Below are 23,982 nucleotides of genomic sequence, written 5' to 3'. Positions count from 1 at the left end.
AAGCTTTGGGAGTTCATTCCCAGTGAGACGAGCTTATCTGCACAGACAGCATGTGTATTCATTTAATCTGACTCCAACATCAGGTGTTAAGTACAATTACACACTGATGCACATGCAATCAGCAAAACAGTTTTTTTTAATTATTATTACGAACACCACAGATTCACATGAGCACGTGTAAAAAGCACTGGTGTTGTTTTGTTTTTACTATAAAATACTAAACCTGATGGCATTGTGATGCTCTGCAGCCACTTAAATTGCATAATAATGCAACAAGATTACAGAAATGATCATTCAACTGTAATATTAGCTTTACCCCCACCCCTATCAGATATTCTTTTACTACAGTCAGGATTTTCCTCCCTAATTTTCTCTCCAGCAGCAACATTGCTGACCTTCCTATTGGCTGGGACATGATGAAGTGACAGCTGGTGTGATGTAATATCACCCCCTCCACCGCACAAGTTATAAAGAGCAATATCTAGTTCCATGGATTGAGATCAGCTTAGGTAGATTAATGCTTGAGGACACTGAAATGTTTGTTGTATAAAAGCTCTGTTTATAAAACAATGTGTTATTGCCGTGTATGAAAAAGTCGGATGTGGCAGATGGCCTGAGCTCCGAGAGTTCCTCCAGGTTAAAGGCACTGCTAGTCTGTGGTTTGCGCTCCTGTGGCTTAATGGGATTTTAGACTCTACATTGAAATGAGTTCTGTATAGAAAAACTGGGATTATTTTACAGACTGTTTAATCTCTCTCTCTTTTTTTTTTTTTTTTTTTTTTTTCAAAACTGAGCTTCTCCCATGGTTTTAGCATTCGTGGAAAAAGTGGAATAGCTGTGAGTGCTACAGTCAATGAACGCTAGAGTGCAGGCGGCCTATCAGCTCAGAGAGCCAGAGAGAGATGCCCCGTGAGACTGTTTCTCTAACGTGAAGCGTGCTCAGTCGATTTGACTTACTTCAGCCCGGCCGCTGTGCCCGCCTTTCCAAAAGCATCCTGCTCAACAAGGACAGACAAGTGGCGTCACCCAGAGCTGCTCCGCCACCGCCAGTCACTGATCTAGTGCCCTGTTTCACTGAGGAACAGCTTCATCCCTCCAAGCTCTACGCTGCCACTCAGTTGGAGAAGCTCGGGCACCGGTCTGCCTCTGCATCTCGGATCATCAAGCTACTTACAGACAGATAAAAGTCTTTCTGGAGGTCGCAGCAGTTCCTGCACTGGACTTTGAGCTGAAGATTCAGCACTTGCACCTGAGCCCCAGCAGATCCCATCATGCCTCACTCGTTCCAGCACAAAAAAGGTAAGACTTCTCTATTATGTTTTTCTGCATTAGTTAAAGGTACACCTAGCAAAATCCATGCCCTGATGGAGGATGCATACATGTGGAGTGCAGGAAAAAGCCTTTAGTAAACAAAAGTGCATTTTAAATTTCTGACACATGCAACTTTGAAATACCGTGCCAGTGTTTGTCCTATGTCAAGGCACAAGGCCTTGTAAATGTAACTATTTTACATCATTTTACATCAATTTTGCATCACAAATGCAATTTTATTTTGTTATGCTATTATAAATGTCATCCTTTTGTCTTAGATTTTAGGATATCTGTGAAATATCACATACAAACCTATTTCTTATAACCGTTTTCCTATAAAGCAGGAACATCACAGCTCATAAAGATGGCTGACTGCCAAACATTTCATGCAAAGGCCAGAAACACAGGCTCGCTCACACCTGCATTGATAAATCGATGTATTTCCATACAACTTCAGTGTTGTCAGCTAATCTAGATTTGATCAACACACCACTGAATCACTTGTTCAGAATGAACAAGCATGCAAAATAAGAGTAAAGGACAAACAGTAGGCACATTTATGATAAAGAAAAACCGTTATCTGATAAGCAAATAGCAGGACTGAAACCTCCAAATAATATCCTCATACGTTTTTATCTTCTGTATGTAAAAACATGTAAAAAAGACTGTAAAGACGAGCCAGGACGTGATAGGAGCAATTTGAGAGAACTTTCTGATTCACTTTTGATTTTGCGGCAGCTTTAGATGACAAGAATTTTATCTCATGCTCACAAAGGACACCACAAACAACGGTGAGTGCTTTAGATAAAAGTCCTTTTACAATCAGAAGCCAGAAGCTTTTTCATTTTTTTATGTTATAATTTACAACCAGCAGCTCATTAATTCACCCTCTGGTTCAGGCTTTGGATAGAAATCTTTTGTCGACTGTTTTTCTGCTAAATTCAGAGGTTCAGATGAAAGATTGCTTGTGGGTTTTTTGTTGTTTTTTTTTTTTGCAAGCAGAACACAATATTTTTCAAGTTGGTATCACAAGTGATTGTCTGCACAACGTAGCACAGATAATAGCGATACGAAGGTGTAGGAGCTGGCTTGGTCTGAACTTTCCCCCTGTCATTTCCTGGGCTGCAGAGATGCTTTTAATGAAAGCACTGAGGGATGTGGCCACTGTTAGTGAGACTGCTGTACAATTAAAATGCATTTCCCAGCACAAAACTGCAGGTTAATGAGGCCTGATGGTTCTTCAAGTTAATTTGTTTCTAGCAACTACAGACTAAGGGAGGTTTTCTGGATAGAGTAAAAAAAAGAGAAAGCTTAATGTTTGTGTATGGGCCTATGTAATAAATGAAATAAGGGTTTAGGCATCGATGAGAGAGAAGATTAAACCGAAATAGATGCATTTTAGGTAAATCTGGGATAAAACCAAAAAAAAATAGGAAGAAGGTTATGATCTGGGTTTGCAAATCAATGTGGAGTTAATACATTATGCAGATATTTTCCTTGATATATTATTTAAATAAGCTGTAATGTTCTTCTCTTGAATACATGGGAGCACACAGAGGTTGAGGTTGTTGTTGCTGGTTTTTTTACATTTTGTTTTCATTCTATTTTTTTTTTTTTTTTTTTTATACTTCTGGGGCATGTTTAGATTGCTTTCATCGTAACCAGTCTCATGTTTCCCTGTTGTATTTAAATCCATTTACTGCTTTGGCTGGAGGACACCACCAAAGAGCTGACATGAAAATGCACCTATGCACCAGTGGAGCTTGGGAACGTTTGATGCACAGGAATCTTGATGGGAATATAAAGGGCTGAACCACATTTCTCTTCAAGAGTTTCTATATTTTGCATGCTTGAAAATAGCCTATGGATCTGACCCCTCGCGTCGGAACGTGAGGTGTGTTTGGTAATAATTTCACCAGGATTACATCCATATTTGAGGTTTTTTTTTCCCTATACGGAAGCACCCGAGACAGAGTGCTGAACCGGTGGATGTGCAGAGTGGCCTGGAGCTAGGTGTGTGTAGTTCCTGTTTAACCAGTATCAGCAGATGGCATTAGATTCAGGAAGCTACTTTCACCTGACAGAAAATGCAGTGCAACATGGTAGAATTAGATATAGTCGAGATCAAAACTGGGGCACAGTAGAAACAGAGCACGAGGCGAAGAGAGAGGGAAAGTAGCAAGTGAAGCGCTGCAGCCGTTAACTGGAGGGGAATCACATGCAACCCCAGAACCGCTCCGACGACTTGGTCTGCGTGGAGTGCAAACTCCCCACAAGTCTGATATTATTAGCAGCCACGACAGAAGTCCCCCACAGTTTCAGATGGTAAACATTGTCATTATGCAGTCTGACGGACATAACAATGCATTTAAACTGGTTTCGCAGCTACATGTTGACCGTTTGCATCACAGCAAAATTGCTGGAGGTGGAAATTTCCACAGCTTCTGTGAAAACACATGAGAACTGTTACCTCCGTTGCCTAAACAGTGCAAATGGTGATATAGAAATGATGTTACACATTCAGACAGCTTACCTTTAACACAAAGAATTTTTTGAATCTGAGAAACAAAAATCTTTCCATGGGATTTTCTAATAAAGTATGTTAGTATTTTCTTTCTTTGACAATGATTCAACTCTATCCAGGCAGTGTAAATAGAAAAACCCAACAAACTTAAAAAGCTCTCCTTGGCTAATTATTTCAACTATTTAAGGGAAGAGTCTCAGCGGGACATTCCTCTTTGCACTGAGGGCACATTTGTAAATAGGACTATGGATGTGGCTAAGTTCAAAGACAAAAACAAAGTTGCTTTCATGCAAGATTTCCTCTGTCTGCACCACACTATCAAGATCGACTGCTTGACTTTGGCTGGTAGATGTTTTGACAGAAATGCAAAAAAAGGGAGGTCGCTTCAAGCAGAAGCTTCTCATTGGATGACTGTCGAAGGTGGTGCGAAGAAATGAGAGCCACTAGTCTTCTGTTTGAATCTGTAAACACGAGGACGCCGCGGTTAAAAGACACCAAACACAACCCACGTGTAGGCACATTAACAACGCTTTGAACCTCGTCTGTGCGGAAGTTGTCCCAAATATAACAACGCCTCCTCGTACGTGCTTGGAGCTCCCGCTTTTCCAGGCCTGGAGCATTAGAGAGGAAAAAAAGAGGGCAGAGAGAACACCAGGGTTGTGAAGATTTTGCAGAGATAGCAATGCCTGCTGCATGCTTTCATTCTTCTCCTGCGATGGTTTTGTGGTCGTAACTGACCCGTCGTCCTGCAGATGGCATACTGGCGAGGGACAGCTTGTGGAATCCGTGGAAAATTCCACCGCGCCGGACTCCACAGGCGGCATTCCTGGCCTTGAGAAAGACCTGGACCTACATGCTCTGACCTAACTCAGCTGCTGCGGCTATCCACTGTAGCATCTCTGCTCTGACTGCAACCTGCGCATGTGGCTCGCACAAGCACCCCGCTGAACTCTACATCATCCACACAAGTGCGCTCCAGAAACTGACTCCACAGTCATTTTTGTGTGTGTTTTTGAAGTACCTGATGAAGCAGAATGAAACCACCTTTAACAAAGCTTACACATTTCCAGAGAGCCTTGTTAATGATCAACAGAGCTGCTAAAATTCACGTACAGCTTATGAATACATAGTTTAAGGAATAGGCCCTGAAACTGTGTGAATGAAGTGTCAAAATGAGCATCTGTAGTCACGAAAACCCTCTCAGACAAGTGTGAACCTCAGCGAGCTCTTTACCGCTATCGTTCGGAGCTGCTGGTAATCTTTGTGTGCGTGTTTAACCTTCTCAAGTGGGATGAAAGACCCCGTTCAACCCGGAGCGTGTACGAGTGCAGAGACACAGCAGCTTTGCCGCGAAAAGACACGATTTTGTGTCAGATTATGACTTGTTGGTCTGTAAATTAAAAACCCAAGAGGCGCGCTCCCAAAGAAAGTACCCTCCTGTGCAGAAAATCTTTTGAAGTGTGTGTGTCCCCCCACTGCATTTATTAAACCCACCTCGTGTTCTTTAACAGTCATTATAAATGATGCATGTTGTTAGTTTAGATGATCAAGGAACATTAACAAATGCAAAAGACAAAATGTGGAAATAAATCATTTTATTCAGATGCTCCAGCTGCTGCAGAAATAACACCTGCAGTGGTGATGGTACTTGACAAAGAGAAACACAAGTGTGGACAAATGCAGCAAGAAGAGAAAAAAAAAGAAAGAAAAAAGGCTTCTGGGATGCGTGGAGTTAAAAAAGTGAAACTTAACAATATAAAAAGAAATTCTTTTAAAGAAAGGAACTAAAAAGACCTCTGTAGCTAACAGCATTATCTGTTTGGTGTTACAGCGTGGTTGCATCATGCCTCTCAGAACAAAAAACTCCACACTCACATCTTTGCTGACAATGAACACTGAAGTTGGCAGAAATTTGCTGTGAAACGAGACAAAAGTGTGCAGTTTCTGAAGAAGAAAAAAAAAGAAAAAGTGAGGCAACCTCCGGGCCTCGGGCTTTTGTCAGTGGGCATTTCTATTCAATGACCTATCATGCACCAAGTATAGGCAGTGACACGGCTAAGAGGTGCTTCACAGTGTGTCACAAGTGTACTAGATACTCTTTTTTTTTTAACGTGCAGCTGTTAGCAGCCAGCGAGACTGGAATCATCGCTCCAACCTGCTTTGGCTGCGATTGTTTCTGGATGGCGTGCCGCTCTGACAAAGAGAGCAAGACCCTCTTGTCATGACCGCTTGTTTGATTATGCACCCTGAATGGAGATCACGGGATTAGCCGATACACTGCTCATAGTGTGATAATGTTCCCCCCAGTCGGTTTAGACGGGGGGAATATTGATCAGCTGCTCGGCACTCTTTCCCTGCCCTCTGTAAGTGGGTCATTTATTTTTGCAAGAAATTGGTTGAGTAAAAGTTTGCCAAGGATTTGCAGTAATTATCTCACCCTCTATAGCTGGGCACAGCATGAGGCCTTGGTAAATTACACTTCTCTCTCCTAACTCCTGGATGCTTTATGGCCGTGCATTATGCATAACTGGAGCTGGAGCGTCTTAAACATCCCCCAAGTGGATTGAAATAAAGTTGACGCTGCTCTTTGTTTGGAGCTCAACACAGTCTTTATTTGGCAGTGCTGAATCGGAGATTGCTGTAAAAGCGTACGTCTTAATTATTATAGAGACTCCTTTTATTTTTTTTCTCCCCCCCTTCCCAATGGTTTGTGAACACCTGAAGTGTTTTTTTAGTGGGATGCTGGATCTAGAGGGGGGGGATACTTGGGGAATCCACAGGGAAATGTCACTTGCATTAAGCCAGATCTTGTTGCAATACAACGGGTGAGAAACAGAAAGAAAAGAGGAAAAAGAAACACAGTCCGTTGTTCACAAAATGATGAAGGAGCCAGACAGTTCAAATGCCACAGACGTCAGGTAATCATTAGTGTGCAATGATGATGGGATTCAGATGTTGAAAACTTACTAAAGCTACTTTCCTTTTAAAAAAACGTGACTCATAAAATTAGAAAATCATCACTCTGGTATTTAAATTCTTACGGGAAAGAATCGGATTATCAGAATTTTCTAAGACATTCCCCACACACAGGGACAAATGCACTTGATTATTTTGTTTCTCTGTAAAAGTTTTGAAAATAAAACGCTCTATCACATCAGGCTGGATGTGCAGGTTATTAACAGCTCAAACACTGATTACAAAACAGAGTTTCAGACACTATTTTTCTTCTCTTTTTACAGCTACACATGTTTGTGCTTCAGATTTTAATACTGAACTGAAACTGTGCACCTACTCAACAAATACTAAACCAAACGCAAACATTTTGGGAGGAAATGGTTCTTTCTAATGTTAAACTGCGAGAGATTACAGCTCTGTTTTGGATTGAGAGTTTCAAAGCTCGGCCGACGCTTCCACCGCCAAACACAGTCGTACGAATCTCACACACAACTCTCTTGTTCTATGTTCTCCAGCCCAGCAGATTCTCCTGCTGTGCCAAGGAGCGAACGGGATGAGAAAAGACGGGGTACCTGTGGTTTGGAATCACCCCAAACAAGGTTTCCAGGGTGAGTCACTGATGGAAAATGCATGCCCACATCTCAAGAAATAAAAATAACTTGTTGTCATTTGCATCTTATGAAACAAGAATAAAAAGCCTCTGATTAGCGGGTTAACAATGTAAAAAAAAAAAAAAATCCCACCAGTTCTCTCCTCCATGCAGGAATGAAACAAACCTACACAGTTCAGCTTTAATATCATGCAAGCTCCTGGCTGGTGAGAGTTTCAGACTTGTAGAGAACCAATACAACACCACAAGGCTCAGATGAGTGTTTTTAATCACTTATTTCTCAATTCTGAGAAATGATGTAACATGGAGCATGCACACCTTAAATTAAATGGTAGATGAGGGGAAAATACAGCAACACACTCAGTTAATTTTACAGAAACATTTCACTTTGTATTTTTAAACGTATTCATCCATTTACATTGACAATTCCCTAAGACTCCTCATGCTTAAACTGTATCTGTGTAAACCCAAATTAAAAGATTTTTCCTGGGAAAGCACACTAAGCCAAAAAAAAAGGAGGCAGAAATCAACTCAAACTGAGAAACTAAGCAGACCTGACCTTGGCATTAAATGTTACAATGTTTAGGCTGCAAACGGTCTCGCGGCATTTTAAATATGAACTGATTTACAACTCACACAGGCTCACTTATTCAGCCCTATGTTATACAGCTGTAATGCAACAAGTCTTATAAACAATACTAAGCTCCATATAATTCAAATGACAACTGCAGATGTCCAACAATCAACCTAAACCTATCCCTCTCTAACAGCTGTAACACATCTGTAAAATAAAAACCCCGCTGCACGCGCAGATGAGAATCTCATTTAAAGCAAAGATCAACAAACCGAGTGCCAGTTATAACTGTGCGCTGTAATAAAACAGTCCCATGCAAACGCTGCACTGACTTCTGACAGGCTCGTGAGTGATAAATAAATCACATATTTTCTTTTTCCAAAGCCAAGAAAACAAACAAACAACAAAAAACAAACACAAAAAAAATCACCCGATGGCAAATTCGTAGCATTGTCCGTCTATGAAAGTGGCATACCTGCAGGGAAATGTGGCTACAGAGTGATAAGTCTGTCACATCGACCTGTCCGCACGGACCTGACTCGGATGCGGGTCTTTGTGCAGTTCATGAACGGTCTGTGTGTTAAGTGTGACGGGACGTAACGACACGATACATTTCCTAAGTCACGGAATATAAATTAGTTCTGAGAATTTCGGGGGCCGGGTCTGAGGAGCCGGTGACGTCGACAGCTCGACGTCCTGTGACTGCGGACGATACCAACAGCGGGGGGATTCCGAGGCTCGCCGAGCACAAAACTATGCAATTCTTGACTATTTCAACCACTTTTACGGTCATTTAAGCGATTAATATTTATTGTGACTACTGTGAAAAAATATTAGCGTAATATTTCCTAAAACAGCCGCTTTTAAGAGCGGTTGTGGTCGTCACTTGTGACCAGAGCGTCTCTCCCCTGCTCCGGGAGAGTGGTACGGTCTCGGGCTCAAATTCCGAGAATTGTGCTCGTCTGATTCTTAGAACTGGGGTTCTTAGAAGTGGTGATGCAAGAAGTTTCTAGGAAAGCGCTACCAGGTGATTTTTTTTTTTAATTCAATTTTTTACTCTTATTTCGCGCCAAGTTGTTATCTACTATGTGTTGTTGATGTTTTTAGACATGTTTTCTCCGTGTTGTGCTGGTGTAAACGCCGGGGCTGTGCGGGCTTGGAGCGGGGCTGACAGCCGGAGCGGAGCGGCGCTCCCCCGGCTCTGCGCGGCCGCGCTGGCCGGGCTGAGGGGCGCGGGGGCCGGCGTGGGGGCGGCGGCCGCCCCGCTCTGCCGGAGCGGACACATGCCGCTGTAAACCCGACTAAAAAGCTCGGCTCGGGGGGGCTGCCGAGACCAGAAACGGGGGCTTTTAAAGCCTCTCCGAGCGCGGGTCGGGCTGTCAGCTCGGCGGCTCAGGTGTTAGGGAGAAGCCGCTGTCAGCATGGCATCCTCCGGAGCGGAGCCCCGGCACCGGGACACCGGCGGAAACACGCCGCCGAGGGGCGTGTGTGTGCGGGCGTGTGTGTGCAGGGGTGCGGGTGTGTGTGTGTGTGTTTCCACGGTTCAGGCTGCAGGTTGTCTCTTAATTTTCCGCTGCAACAGTCGAGAAAAAAGTATCAGCGCAACTCTCTCACAGACCAGTTTCGATGAGGTGTTTGTTGATGGAAAAAGGTGGAAAACTGTTTATAATCAGGGCGCAGGAAAAGAAACACACTAAATGTTATGATTTATAAACTTGAGTAAATTGTGAATTGTCATTTTAAACGTGGGCTCCAGGACGACCCTAGTTAAAAGGCTGTGAATGAAAGACTCTTTAAAAGTGAAGTAAAAATATTAACCAGGGCGGCTCTTATTTATCACCGGTCCGTTTCAGGTGTCCCGGGTCTATTTACGGACGGGTCCAGTTGCAGAGCCGTCATAAATCCGTCTGGGGGTTTTTAACGCCACTTCTGCCTCTGGTTAATTCACTATTAGTTTTTACATAAAGCAGATTGAGGCAGAAATGCATGTGCAGGAAAAAGCGAGCAGCCGCGCTGGACTCCAGCAAACTGTTACTCAGAAACTTGTCACCTGCCCGGGTTGTTGGGGAGATTTCTGTCAGGGCAATGACATCTTGCGGTTGAAGTGAAAATGAGGGTTTTAGGTGTCTGCGCTAAAGACGGGGGGGAAGTTATCAAGCAGCTGCTGGCGGAAATGATTCCCCCTCATTCTGAGAGCTGAGAGGAGCCGAGGTCGCGGTGCAGGAGACACCAAACTTTCCTCTGCTGCAGAACCATCGCAGAAATGAACGGGCTGTGTGCTTTTGTTTGGTGGTGTTTTCTTTGTTTTTATTCATGCAATCTCTTAATCATCACTTAAGAAATGCTGTTATTTAAAAAAAAAAAAAAAAATCGATTCTAAACTATAGAGTTCTGCATTTAAGAAGTTATTACATATTTATATGCAGAAGAAACTGTCAGTTCGTATTAGAAGTGCTGTGTTGTTGTTTTTTTTATTCTTATAAATAATGTAATATTAACCTCATTTGTTGCATGAAGCTGTCAACCACTCTCAGAAAGACAAAGTAAGAGGGAGAAAATTGATTCTGAATGGAGAAATTTAAATGTCTAGAGGTTGTTTGTTTAATAAATGGCGCCGCCTTCTGGCGAACTGTCTTCTTTCTCTCTCTCTTTTTTTTCTTTCTCCAAATCACCTCCTTGGTGGAATTTACTTTACTTCAGTGCATTTAATTTATCCGAGATCTGCACCGTGCTGTTAAAACTAGCAGATGATTGTTGTTGCACACAGAAATGATTGTTGTGTTTCTAGTAAAAAGGAAAACTAATCTGAGGGGTTTGTGTTTTCCGTTTGCAGAACTTGACAAAATGGCTTGCGCAGCAGACAGCTGCATACAATTCACGCGCCATGCCAGTGATGTTCTGCTCAACCTGAATCGGCTGCGCAGCAGAGACATCCTCACAGACGTGACCATCCTGGTTAACAGGCAGCAGTTTCGTGCACACAAGACTGTTCTCATGGCTTGCAGGTGTGACACGTTCTCCAAGTTCACAGCTGTTTCTTTTCTGCTTTTTTGAAGATGTGTAGACTGATCTTTGTATGCTCATGTGTCTGTTTTTATGTTTTTTCCTGGTTGCAGTGGGCTCTTCTACACCATCTTTACTGACTCCCACAAGTGCAACCTTAATGCCATCAGTCTGGACCCAAAGGTGGACCCAGAAGGCTTTGCCATCCTGCTGGAGTTTATGTACACCTCCCGACTCACACTAAAGGAAAGCCTGATCATGGCTATCATGAATACAGCCATCTACTTGCAGATGGACCATGTTGTGGACACCTGCCAGAGATTCATCAAATCTAGGTTGGTAGAACTCTCCGTCAGACCTCAGTACAGATCTGTGATTATCCGTGCGTTTCTAACGCTCTCCTTCCCTCCGCAGTGATCCAGCAGCTAAGCTACCAAGAGATGAATTCCTGATCAGTCCCTTGGTTTTACCTCAGGATGTTCACGCGTACCGGCCCCACGATGTTGTTGACAGTTTGCACGGCCGCTTAGCTCCGTTCAGGGACGGAAGGCCCTACGGCACAAACTTGTTCGGCGGGGTCAGTACCCCCGGTAACTACCACCTCTACGGGCAGTTTCCCATGCCAGGATTCCCCTTCCCTCTCTGCAAGCTGACCGACACCAAAAACGCTTTTGCTGACTTCTCAAAGAGCGGCATCCACCACAAGAACTGTTCCCCCCACGACAGCAACATCAGGGCCGAGTACAGCCGGGCGTTCGGCAGCAGCTCCTCCAGCATCATCCACTCCACCACTTACGCTTCCAGGGAAGTAGGGAGAGACGACGACATGAGGAAGGAGAGCCATGAGAGCGTCCCCCAGGCCGTGGGGCTCGGGTCCAGGAAGCGTGCGTTTCCCGTGTTGGCCCTGGAGCAACAGAGAGAGTCTGGCAAGGAGCACGCTCCTCAGGTGGAGGAAGACCTCATCCACCAGCACTATCCCCTGGGCATCTCCTCCGCCGGACGCAAGAGCCTCGTGAGTAGCCCGCAGAGCCCGCTCAAGTCTGACTGCCAGCCCAACTCCCCGACGGAGTCCAGCAGCAGCAAGAACGCCGGCCTCTCCCAGGCCAGCGGGGTGCAGGCCCAGCAGGGGACGCCGGACCCCAAAGCTCGCAACTGGAAGAAGTACAAGTTCATCGTGCTGAACCAGAGCGCCAAGGAGGAGGAGGTGGGCCTGAGGGATCCCGGGCTGCGCTCGCCTCAGCGCCTCGGCCTGCAGCCCTACCTGCACCCCAGCGACTCGGAGAACCTCGACCCCCAGACCACGAGCAAGAGCAGCGACCACAGCGAGGACCTGCCCGTGCCGCAGGCCAGCCGTCTCAACAACATCATCAACAGGTCAGCTTCCTTCAAGATACATTGCTGGATATGTTATTTCAAAATAATTAATACAAAAAAGCTAACGAGCATGTCAAACAGCCATTTCATTAATGCATTTATGACCAAAACAAACCAGCACTGAGTTAAAATTTGCTGCTGTGAATGTCAGGCTCAAGAGTTAAAATGATGGCTGTTTAAATGACCTTAAACTTCTCCCTACAGTACTCTTGAGGGGTCACTGAGGAACGGCGAGGCCCACCCTCCACACTACCTGAACCGTCTGAGCTGCTCCACGTGTGGCTCGCGGTCCCCACACCGCTCCGAGGGCTGTCCCAACTCCTCCCGGTCCCGCCTGTCCGAGGACATGGCCGAGCTGCACTCAGAGTATTCAGACTCCAGTTGTGGTACGTTTTGTGTGCTTGTTTCTTTCTTTCCTGCCACGTCAGAAATTCCCTCAGTGGATCAGCCTTTAACATTTCCACCGTTGTTTCTTTATTCCCCCCCTCCCCCCCGGGCAGAAAACGGTACGTTCTTCTGCAACGAGTGCGACTCCAAGTTCGCCGAGGACGAGGCTCTGAAACAACACATGCTTCAGGTGCACAGTGACAAGCCATACAAGTGTGACCGCTGCCAGGCTGCGTTCCGGTACAAGGGCAACCTGGCCAGCCACAAGACTGTCCACACAGGTATGCGAGAGCCGCCGGCTCATTCACCGCCTCTCCAGCTTGGTTGTCTCTGATGCAGAGGTGTAACGTGGGATTTCCTGATTATTTTTTTTTAGGAGAGAAGCCGTATCGCTGTAATATCTGTGGTGCTCAGTTTAACCGACCAGCTAACCTCAAGACTCACACTCGCATCCACTCAGGAGAGAAGCCATACAAATGTGAGACATGTGGCGCTCGGTTTGTGCAGGTAAGACCTCTTCTGTGTACGAGGAAGTGTTACACGTTTATTATCGTAGCCTAAGTTAGATGTATTAGTATTTTTGTATAATAGTTTTGTGAGTCTGTGTAAAAGTTTTCTTTACTTTGATACTGTTATCGTCTGTCGGAACATTTGAATTCACCGGGTCTTTGTTTCACCAGGTTGCTCATCTCCGCGCCCACGTGTTGATCCACACGGGCGAGAAGCCGTACCCGTGTGAGATCTGTGGAACGCGCTTCCGCCACCTCCAGACGCTGAAGAGCCACCTCCGCATTCACACGGGAGAGAAGCCCTACCATGTACGTTTTTGTAAAGTCGATTCCTGCTGACGTAAACCCTCCGCCGGCCTGACCCGAGCCTAACCCTGCCCCTCTCTTCTCTTTCAGTGTGAAAAATGCAACCTGCATTTCCGCCACAAAAGTCAGCTCCGACTGCACCTCCGACAGAAGCACGGCGCCATCACGAACACCAAGATCCAGTACCGCATGTCCACGGCAGAGATGCCGACTGACTTAACAAAAGCCTGCTGAGCTGGACGGGGGGAAATGACGGGAGCAGTCTCGACCTTGGCATTTACGGACCCCAACTTGTACAATCATCCAAAATTGTAGTGCCACACTGTGTTCATTGGATAATTAAATTGGCTGTGTATGCCTTCCTAAACGGGTTTCCACTACATGTGAACGTAGAGCCGCTTACGGCATCTTAGTCACTTTATCGTTTCTATATAAATATATATATATATACACACACACAGGTATGTTGGGGGTGTTTTTAAGCTTTGGAGGTACGTACATAAAGCTTTATTTTGTTGAGAAGGTTGGAATGTAAATGTGTTTTTTTGGAAAACAAAGTATTTTATATCAGAGAACTTACTTTTCTGAAAGTATTGAACATTTTGATTGACGGGTGGTACATATATTTTAAGATAACGGGCTTTGCCGCTGTATAAAGTTGTCAATAGGTTTTTATGTAAATGTACAGACATGTTGCCATATTCACATGAAGGAAGGGGGGAAAAAAGCGACATTGTAATTGGGTTGAGTCTAAAACATATCCGTTGACTATTGCTGTCTGATGAAGATGTGCATGAGGAACTCTTTTAACCGTTGCCAGCATACGTTAACATGGGCGACGGCATAAATATTGTGACATATTGTGTTATATATCTGTGGGGCTGCTCTCTGCAGGCAGAGCCGGCCCGAGTGTTGAGTTGCATTTCAAGGTACTGCTTTGTAATGACCAAGAAAACATTTTTGCTTCGGATACATTTGTATAAATGTGACTTCTGTTTTTTCGTCAGTTTGTTTTTAATAAGTGAACGTTTACAGTTTTTGCTCTTTGTTCTAGATCCTGCAGTAAAGTTGTGTCAATGTTGAGGTTTTCGTTTGTAGATACACTGTGTATTCAACGTGCCTTTCTCCGTGGTGACTGAATTCCTCTCCATTCAGCCCACGTTTATTAAGGTACAACTCAAGGACATCATTCGTTTTAGATCCCCGTGTGTGTGCGTGCGTGTGAATATATATTTCTAAATGCTTGTCAGTAACCTTAGAAAATGCAACTTTATCCTTGTACATTTTCAAGACTTGAGTTTTGGATTGGGCTTTTTTTAAGCTGCATTCAAATTATTGTATAATGTTATAAATGTATGAATGTAAAATAAAGGTACTGGATTTCTATGTATGAAAAACCAGAGTTTGTCACATTTGTGGGGGACAGTTACGAGAATACGGCATGTGACAAAAACAGTTTGTTCTGTTCCTGAAACATTGTTCTGATACTAGATGGCTGAAATCTAATATTGATATCAAAGTATGCAACTTTTTAATCGAGTTACTTTCGGGGCAAAGCCTCCCTGCAGAGGATCATTAGCTGGACAAAACAAAGTGCAGCTGACAGTATTTCTATTATAAATTGTGACATGAAAGGGATGTTTAAAGGGCCGAGTTAGCATGAGGGAATAAACCTTCACTCAGTGCCGTTAACAAGGATTATGGATCAAATATATCAAAAAACTAAAATAGTGGCCAAGTATTACATGTCATCAGAAGATACACAAGTGTCAGTATTTCCTAACAAATTTTAAAGTTGAAGAAATGTTCATCAATTATGAACTGAACGGTCATGTGAACATATCATATTTTGTGCATCCAACATCTCTGGAAAGATGAAACATCTGACTGTAAATCTTCCATACTTGATAAACGGGAAATAATTAAAATAGCTATTAATTTCATATTATAGTCAGTAAACAAAACTATGACAAAGAGGGAATTATTTTATTTTCTGATCATAGTTAAACCTTGAAACAGAGCTGTTTTTTTTTTCAAATCTCATTTTACTTTCATGAGACAAAAACATTACACACCTCTGAAGATATTTATTTTCAATGCTTTAAGAACAGCTTTAAAATCCACGACAGACAAACTACCATTTTCAAGTCAAGTACATTTTGTGAAAATTGTTTTGACACATATCTGCACATTAAAAACCTATAAAAACTGCTGCCCGCTGACATCGTTGACAACTCGGGCTGTCACGTGACACAAGTGTCTGTTATGTAACACTGGAGAGAAAAGCGGCATGGGTTCCCCGTGAGACCCCGGTCACACTGAAGCCTCCAGGCTTTTCCAGCTGAACGCCAGAGTGCACAGAGATTTGCAGAGCACGTCAAAATCTAACTTTTATCTGCACCATGTAGAAAATGCACTACTTCAGCTCTTAAATGTGACACGGTCATGATTTCAGCCATCCGGTAAGTGCCGGTAGAAAACAGTGAAGATATCAATGCAGCACGGCTGTGGCTGTAGTTTAGGATAACTGGTAAATGGTGCAATTGTTTAAAAAGTGGTTCTGTGTCTGCTATTAAAATCCATCAATACATGTTAAAACTGCACAGCAAGAGGAGACTGTGTGGTCAAGTCTTCATTTCAGCCTCACAGATTTTAAACACTCACCATAATGAAAATATAAATAATCTTTATTTCCAAGTGGCATGAAAACAAAAAGTCAGAATCGTTTACAGGACAAAACAGTCAACATAAACATCAAATTTTCATCCATCTTCTCTGGATGTTCATTTGCATTCGTCTCAATTTCCACGTAACCAAACAAAAAAACCTGGATCATATCAAGAATCTTAAACTGCTTCTGAGATAAAGAAAAAGTCCAATAATCCTAACTGCTTTACAAATCACTGATCAATAATATGGGGAATGTACTTAAATCCTCTGTGATCAGGCAAGTTATTGACAAGAGCTGCATGGGCTGTTGACATTTATCGTCTTTAAAAAAAGGGAACACAAAACTAGAACTAATCCTAACTCCATGACAAAGCCCCGCCCCGCCCGGACCCCGACCCATCACTGCTTCTGCTGCATGGCTTCTTTCCGCGCAGCGTCTTGCAGCAGCTGAGTGTCCACTTCATCTGCTGGCAGCTGGACGTATCGCACCACCGATCCGCGGATGAAACAGTTTTTCACAGACAGCTGGAGAAGATTTAAAAGAAAAAGAAAAAAAAAAAGACAAGGCAGAGATGATAATGATGATGGAAAGATGATGCAAGTCATCAACAAGAAATAACATTTCAGCTGACGGTAGAACTGCAACCTCACTTCACACATCAATAACACTAGCGGAGGGTGGACGGGTGCAGAGACACTGTTGGGGGAAAGAAATACTCTAAAAGAAATACTAAAACTTTTCTCAATTTGTGTTACACCTGAACCTCAGTAAAACTAAACATTTATAAGTAGGGTGTGGTAATCCTCTTTGTACCACAGACAAGCTCGCACATCTGATGTATGTGAACGCTGCTTAATAAGACTTAAGTCTGTCTTGGTTAAAAGGATTTTGTATCAATGATTTAAAAACAATATGGTTCTTACAGGGATTTCTTTTCTTTGGTTTGTTCTGAGTTGAGTGAACGGTCACGGTCATGTACTCGACAAACCTAACATTTGATAGCAGCTCGAGTGAAAGACTAATCAGGCGATTTGATTTTATTTTTTTAAAGCCTGACCTAAAGACCAAAGAAATCCAGAGCTTCACGTCAACTTATCACCTCTCCCACCCACTGCTGTGGACAGAAATGAGGCTTCGTCTTGCAGCTCAAAAGGAGATACTTTCCTTCCGGGCCTTTCAGGAAATATCTTTAGTAATAATAATAATAAATTTCAGACATACATTTGTGTATAACTAATGATTAAAAATGTGATGGATGGATAACGGCAGCCTGCAGCTTTCAAGGATATAACTGTTGCTTCTATTGAAATGATGACTGTTGCATCTGCGACCTGATTCTGGTGGAAACACTGATCACCTATTAATAAAAGGAAAATCATCGAGGAGAAAACCTTGGGATTCCTGAAATTGGAGGATCTGCTGTTTTCTGAATTTGAGAATAGAAATTTCTGAAATTTGATACCAGTATATTTACAGCTTAAAGATTGATTTAATCTGCCATTGATTACAATTCTTTGAAAGAAAACTGGAAATGGCAAAAATCTGAATGACCTTAATCTAGTGAAGAAAAAATATATAATCAGTATAAAAAGTATATATATCTATAATATATATAAAATCTGAATTTGCAAAGAAAAAAAATTGCAATCAGTGCATTTAATATTTTCAGAAATGCTCTGTGAAATAATCAAATCTTTACTGAAGCCCGGGACAAAAGCTTTGATGTTTGTCGTTTTACAGTTTGTTTCCAGAACATAAACTAAGATCTCCTCCATGAAAGTTGAATTTCCCCGCTTTAGGACACGGCATCTGTCGTTTCCAGAAGGAATTTAAAGTTCTGATTTTCCGGAGCACTTTCCCCATGTCCATTTCTAATTAGCTTTGTTCCACAAAAAAAAAAAAGACCTGGCAACTTACAGAAGCTGAAAACATCACAGCTCTTCATCTTCAGCATCTCAGACAGCCTGGTTTGCAACATTAATTCTATACCTCAAATTTATTACAAATAAGCCAATAGCCTGTGTTGGTATGGATTTGTTGTGCTCCATTTATTTATCATTATACAATTCAGTCAACAGCACAACTTTCTTAAACATCTATGCTCAGTTATATTGATATAGTGCACAGATGGATTTAAGGCATCAGGCATTTGAGTAAAATTTCAGTATCTTACAAGAAAGGAAAGCACATTTATGATTAAAAGCCTTACTAATAGCCCTTCCCGTATAAAGGAGGAATTGTTGCTGCCCATCAAAAATCATTGCTGATGTCTTTCCTCCTTTACATTGTGTTAACACAACTGTTGCCGACGAGCAAACTGCAAAAACTCCTGATGCTGAAGAGATGCTCACATTATTCAAGTAATTAAGCGCATTTGATTGGTCTCCATCACATTAATATTTCTACGCTGCAGCCACACAGGTGGTCTATAATAGTTGCTGTTCACTCTTGTTTGTTGCAGTTTATGTTGCTCTGTAATTATCCCACCGAGAGCTAGGTGGCGCTGCCGGCCCTTTTCTACAGCGCTCCCTTTTGTTTGCTTCCTTTGTGTCCCTCAGACATGAGGAGCAAATGAGAGATCTCTCAGGCATTTTTTAGATAAATGTTGCTGCACTTCGGTGGATGTTTAATATGTGGCTCAGTCTGGGAGAATCAATTATTTTAGGAGTTTTACAGCCTGAGTCTTAAAAACATAAAATATCAGCAGCGATTTAGGGTGAGCAGAGGATGTCGCATATGCCAGACATCAGCTTTAAAACAAATTACGTTTAGAAGTAAATGTCTTAAAATCAGCAGAGGACCAATATGAATTAAAATGTCCCAATTTAGAACCAAATTAAAGCTGAGAGGTGACGTTTTTCTGTGGTTAATTCTTTCTCTGGGACTTACAACTGTGGTAGAGATGAAAACTGTAATTACTCATCATGCCAGTGCAGGAAAACTATCAACACTTCCACCTGTTTATATGAATAAGGACTTTTCCTCTGTCAGATAGCCTTCGGCTACCTTTTCCATGCTACCTTTTCTACTTTTGATAAAACTGTGAAGAGCGGGTTCAAGGATGATCAGAGACCCCTAAGACAGCATTAATATTAAGATCAGTTCATCAAGAGAACGCTGAATAAGGACGTAGAACTCACCATGTGTGGATATTTCTCTGGGTCGGTGACACTAATGTCTGTCAACTTGATATTCAGGTACTGAAACACAGAATGGTGACAGCAAAAAAATAAATATACACCATCAACTAAATAAACAGAAGAAAATGTGAAATCTTAAAATGTTTCCAACCTGATCAACGGAATGAAGCGTTCCACAGATGCTGAAAACAGACGTGAGAACACAAATGACTACCGGGATTCAAGGACAAACGGGTGAAAACGTTTTAAAATTCAAGCTCAATACAAAAAAGCTGCAACACTGAGCAAAATGTAATCAAAGCAGAATGCAATGAATTGAAAAACTCCCCATTTTATTCACAACAGAACATAAACCACGTGCTGAAAGTGAGATATTTTGGTTCTGATGAAAAATCTCTTATTTTAAAAGTGATGTCTTAAAAAAAGTTAAGGGTTACCGTTTGCCACCCTGCAAAACCCTCTAGTCTCTTTGCAACAGGCAACATGTCTGGTAATAGAGGATACCATCATTTTGGGGATCAATATCTGGACAGTTGGACACTAACAGTCCTTTCATATTTAAAACATAAATATATCATTTTATTGTTATTTGGTGATCTCTTCTTAAGCCCCTGCAGCAAAGCAGAAACACACTAATTCCATATAATTTGTTTGTGCATTAAAACTAACTACAGTGATGTTATACACTGCTGAAATAAACAAAGGGAACACAAAAACAAGACACCAGTGATCTGAATGAATTAAAACAAAATCACACTAAAATTATCACTGGAAATCAAATTAAGCAACCCATGGAGGTCTGGATTTCAAGTCAAACTCAAAAGTGGAAAAACACTTCAGACTGCTCCATCTCCAGCTCCAGCTCATTTTCATAATTTGTGTTTTATATGTTCTATTGTGAGCAAAACATGGGTTCATGAGATTCAGTATATTAGCACATTTATCTTACTTTGCCCTTTACACACCTTCCCTCTTTCATTTGTTTTTATATCCGTGTTAAGACTCCAATAAATGACGGCAGCCCATAATTTCCATAATAAACTGAGCATATTCCTTTCAGTTGATTAGAAGTATATAGGGGGTAATTCATGACTAAATTTCCACTTGCACTTAATTTCTACAAAAACTTGGGTGTTATGTTAGATGCTGATCTTCCAGACACTTCCAGAAACACATAGCTAATATATCCAGGACTGCCTTCTATCATCTCAGAAATATATCTAAAGTAAGATGCTTTCTGTCACAATCAGACTCTGAAAAGTTGGTTCATGCTTTCATCTCCAGTAGATTAGATTATTGCAATGCACTTTTTGCAGGACTAACAAAGCAAGTATGGAGGTATGAACACATCACTCCTGTTTTATCCTCTCTTCACTGGCTCCCTGTCAAACAAAGAGTAGATTTTAAAGTACTTCTTTTTGTCTTTAAATCTATGAACGGCTTAGCTCCCTCCTACATGGTTGACATGCTGACTACATACCGGACAGATCCCTTAGATCAGGGGTGTCCAAAATCGGTCCTCAAGGGCCGGTGTTCTGCATGTTTTAGTTGTTTCCCTGCATCAACACACCTGATTCTAATTAAGAGTCGTCACCAACTTGTCATCAAAGTCTGGATAGTTCTGTTGATGACCAAACTCCTTGTATCATGGTGTGCTAATAAAGACACATCTAAAACATGCAGGACACCGGCCCTCGAGGACCGACTTTGGACACCCCTGGCTTAGATCATCAAATAAGAGTCTTTATACCTAGAATTCACACTAGATCTGCTCATGGTGCTTTCAGTCACTACTACACTCTCTGGAATTCCTCGCCGCAGGAACTAAGGTCTGCACCAACAGTGCCCTCTTTCAAAAGCAGACTAAAAACTTACCTTTTTGCACAGGCGTTTGAGTAAACTCTACAGGACTGTCTCAGAAAATTAGAATATTGTGATAAAGTTCTTTATTTTCTGTAATGCAATTTAAAAAAAAAAAAAAAAAAATGTCATACATTCTGGATTCATTACAAATCAACTGAAATATTGCAAGCCTTTTATTATTTTAATATTGCTGATTATGGTTTACAGTTTAAGATTAAGATTTCCAGAATATTCTAATTTTTTGAGATAGGATATTTGAGTTTTCTTAAGCTGTAAGCCATGATCAGCAATATTAAAATAATAAAAGGCTTGCAATATTTCAGTTGATTTGTAATGAATCCAGAATGTATGACATTTTTGTTTTTGTAATTGCATTACAGAAAATAAAGAACTTTATCACAATATTCTAATTTTCTGAGACAGTCCTGCACATGGTTGGCTGAGTGATCGCACTTTTGTTAAAATTGAATTATGGTTGGTATTGTTTTGTTTCTGTTATTGTAACCCTGTAACTTTGGTTGTTTATGTATTTGAGCACATTGAGTCCATGCTCGTCGTGTGAAATGTGCTTTATAAATAAATGTGCCTTGTATTGTCTGGTTTTGTTCCTGTTCCGATCCAATGCTTTCCACCAGTTTCACCGCTTCCTCTGAGTTTCCTTCACCCCAGCGCTGCCGTAGCCCGTCTGAAGGGCTGGACTCACCTGAGGTCGTTCTTCAGCTCCACCACCACGTCTTTCCCGACCAGGGACTTGAAGAACGAGTAGAAGAGCTGGAACAGAGCCAGGTGTGTTAATGGTGTGTTAATGGCGGCTACAGGCGGCGCAGACCGCGCTGCACCGCAGAAACTACGAGCACGCAAATACCTGCCTCAACTCAAACACATTTGAAGAAAAATGCAAAACAAATTCATTATATTCGAGCACTTTTTTCTATTTCTCACCATTATTGCGGCTGCTTGCTTGTGCTTGTGCGTCGGCCCTTGATGACGTCCCAGCTATGCGCCGCTCCGGGTGTAATTATGGCCAGATCCGCCAGGGGGCGCTGCTGCTGCTGCTGCTGGTGGTTGTTGGAGTTTAGTTTTTATTTTTAACCATTCACGTTGTTTAGAAAAACACATATAGACACGAATTAACAGTGTTGAATACACTTAACTCCCCCTAAATGCTGACACCTGCACCTACTTTGTGATCTACTATAGTAAGTGTGGCATTTTTCTATTTTTGTTTTGGATAAAAGTGTCTGCTAAGTGTAATTGTAATGTAATAACATCTTTGAATATTGTAGATTATTTGTTTACCATTTTCACCACAAGTTGATATAGGCTATACGCGGTACTCGAGTTGAGGGGGGATGAGAGGGGATGGCATCCCCCCTGAAATAAAAACGGTCAAAATCATCCCCCCTTTCCTTGTAATTTCATCAATGAATGTGGTTTTACTGCTATTTCAACATTTAGAGTCATCACCAGAAAAATAAAAAAAAATAAAAAAAATATTTGACAATTTTCACCTGTTTCAAGTAAATTTTCACTTGAAATAAGTAGAAAGATTTGCCAGTGGGACAAGATTTATTTTCTTATTACAAGCAAAAAAATCTTGTTCCACTGGCAGATTTTTGTAATTATTTTAAGTGAAAATCTACTTGAAACAGGTGAAAATTGTTGTTTTTTGAGTCTTGTTTTCAGTGTAATGAGATTTTTTTACTAAAATGAGACATTTTAACTAGAAATAAGACAAATATTCTTGTTAAGATTTTAATTTTTTGCAGTGATCCATTTTACTTATCCTGTGAACGACAGAGTCATATTGATAAGTTCAAAAGTGTTTTTTATTGTTGTGTTTTGATGTATTTGATGTAAGCCCAGTGGATATTTAAAGCTTACAGAAGGCTACATAACTACATTACATACATTAACTGCTGCTATGTCATGCAGTATTCCTGCAGGTGTTTTGGTCAGTGCTATTATTTGTAATATATTATATTATTTGTAATCAGCACAAATTATCTGTCCCCATATGATAAAATCCACCATCCCCCCTGATTTTTTTTTTACAACTCGAGTACTGGCTATACGTCACCTAAAAAGTAAGTTATATTTTATAGGCGTCGGGAGATGATCATTAACTGAAACATTGACTCAAGAACTGGAAACCAAGGCCCTGTTATGGAAAAGATTGGGAAGCAATGAAGAATATTGTCCAGATGACCAGGAAGAAGATGCCTGATTACAAATAAAAGGTACACCACAGACAGTCACATACACACACACGCACACACACACATACAAAACACACATGATATATATATATATATATGTATACATAGAATGTAGTTCATGATTTAATATTATATTTCCAAAGGAGTCAAGTTAAATGTTTCTTTAAAGCAGGGTTGCCCAGCTCTGGTCCTCGAGGGCCGCTGTCTTGCATGTTTTAGATGTTTCCCCTCTTGATTTATACAAATAAATGGATCATCACCAGCTTCTTATCAGGGTCTGCAAAAGTCTGTTAATGACACATTCCTGTGAATTAACTGTGTTGAAGCAGATAATCATTCAAAACGTGCAGGGCAGCAGCCCTCGAGGACCAGGATAAGGCAAACCTGCCTTAAAGCATGACATTCTTTCAGACAGCAGTAGATGGTGGTACTTTACTAGTATGTTGTAGTACCAGAGCGGTCTCCACAACAGACTTAAAGTAGACATGTCATGCTTCTCCAGGTTTTTGGACTTATCTAAAATGTTGCAATGATCA

At 41.8% G+C, this 23,982-nt stretch overlaps 2 protein-coding genes across 5 annotated transcripts; one reads left to right on the top strand and one right to left on the bottom strand.

Annotated features, from left to right (window-relative positions):
* Positions 1-820: 820 nt before the first annotated feature.
* On the top strand, positions 821-14,927 carry bcl6aa (BCL6A transcription repressor a). Of its 4 annotated transcripts, none has more exons than XM_061737589.1 (10): positions 821-1,299; positions 7,306-7,398; positions 10,808-10,979; positions 11,091-11,312; positions 11,392-12,351; positions 12,556-12,737; positions 12,852-13,019; positions 13,115-13,245; positions 13,419-13,556; positions 13,644-14,927. In XM_061737589.1, the coding sequence occupies exons 1-10, from the start codon at positions 1,272-1,274 to the stop codon at positions 13,785-13,787; spliced, it is 2,238 nt and encodes a 745-aa protein (XP_061593573.1). In that variant the 5' UTR covers positions 821-1,271; the 3' UTR covers positions 13,788-14,927. The 4 variants fall into 4 exon arrangements, with proteins under 4 accessions (XP_061593573.1, XP_061593576.1, XP_061593574.1 ...); XM_061737590.1 differs by lacking the exon at positions 821-1,299 and adding an exon at positions 2,047-2,102; XM_061737592.1 differs by lacking the exon at positions 7,306-7,398.
* A 1,295-nt stretch (positions 14,928-16,222) lies between these two features.
* Positions 16,223-22,232, bottom strand: smx5. The gene is made up of 5 exons (XM_061737012.1): positions 22,170-22,232; positions 21,931-21,998; positions 19,516-19,546; positions 19,365-19,424; positions 16,223-16,748 (listed from the first exon to the last, which is right to left on the bottom strand). Exons 1-5 carry the CDS (start codon positions 22,170-22,172, stop codon positions 16,623-16,625), a joined length of 288 nt encoding a protein of 95 aa, XP_061592996.1. The 5' UTR covers positions 22,173-22,232; the 3' UTR covers positions 16,223-16,622.
* Between the last annotated feature and the right edge of the window lie 1,750 nt (positions 22,233-23,982).

Source organism: Cololabis saira, chromosome 13 (genome assembly GCF_033807715.1).
Source record: "Cololabis saira isolate AMF1-May2022 chromosome 13, fColSai1.1, whole genome shotgun sequence".
Classification (NCBI taxonomy): domain Eukaryota; kingdom Metazoa; phylum Chordata; class Actinopteri; order Beloniformes; family Belonidae; genus Cololabis; species Cololabis saira.
This window is presented reverse-complemented; position numbering and strand designations above follow the sequence as displayed.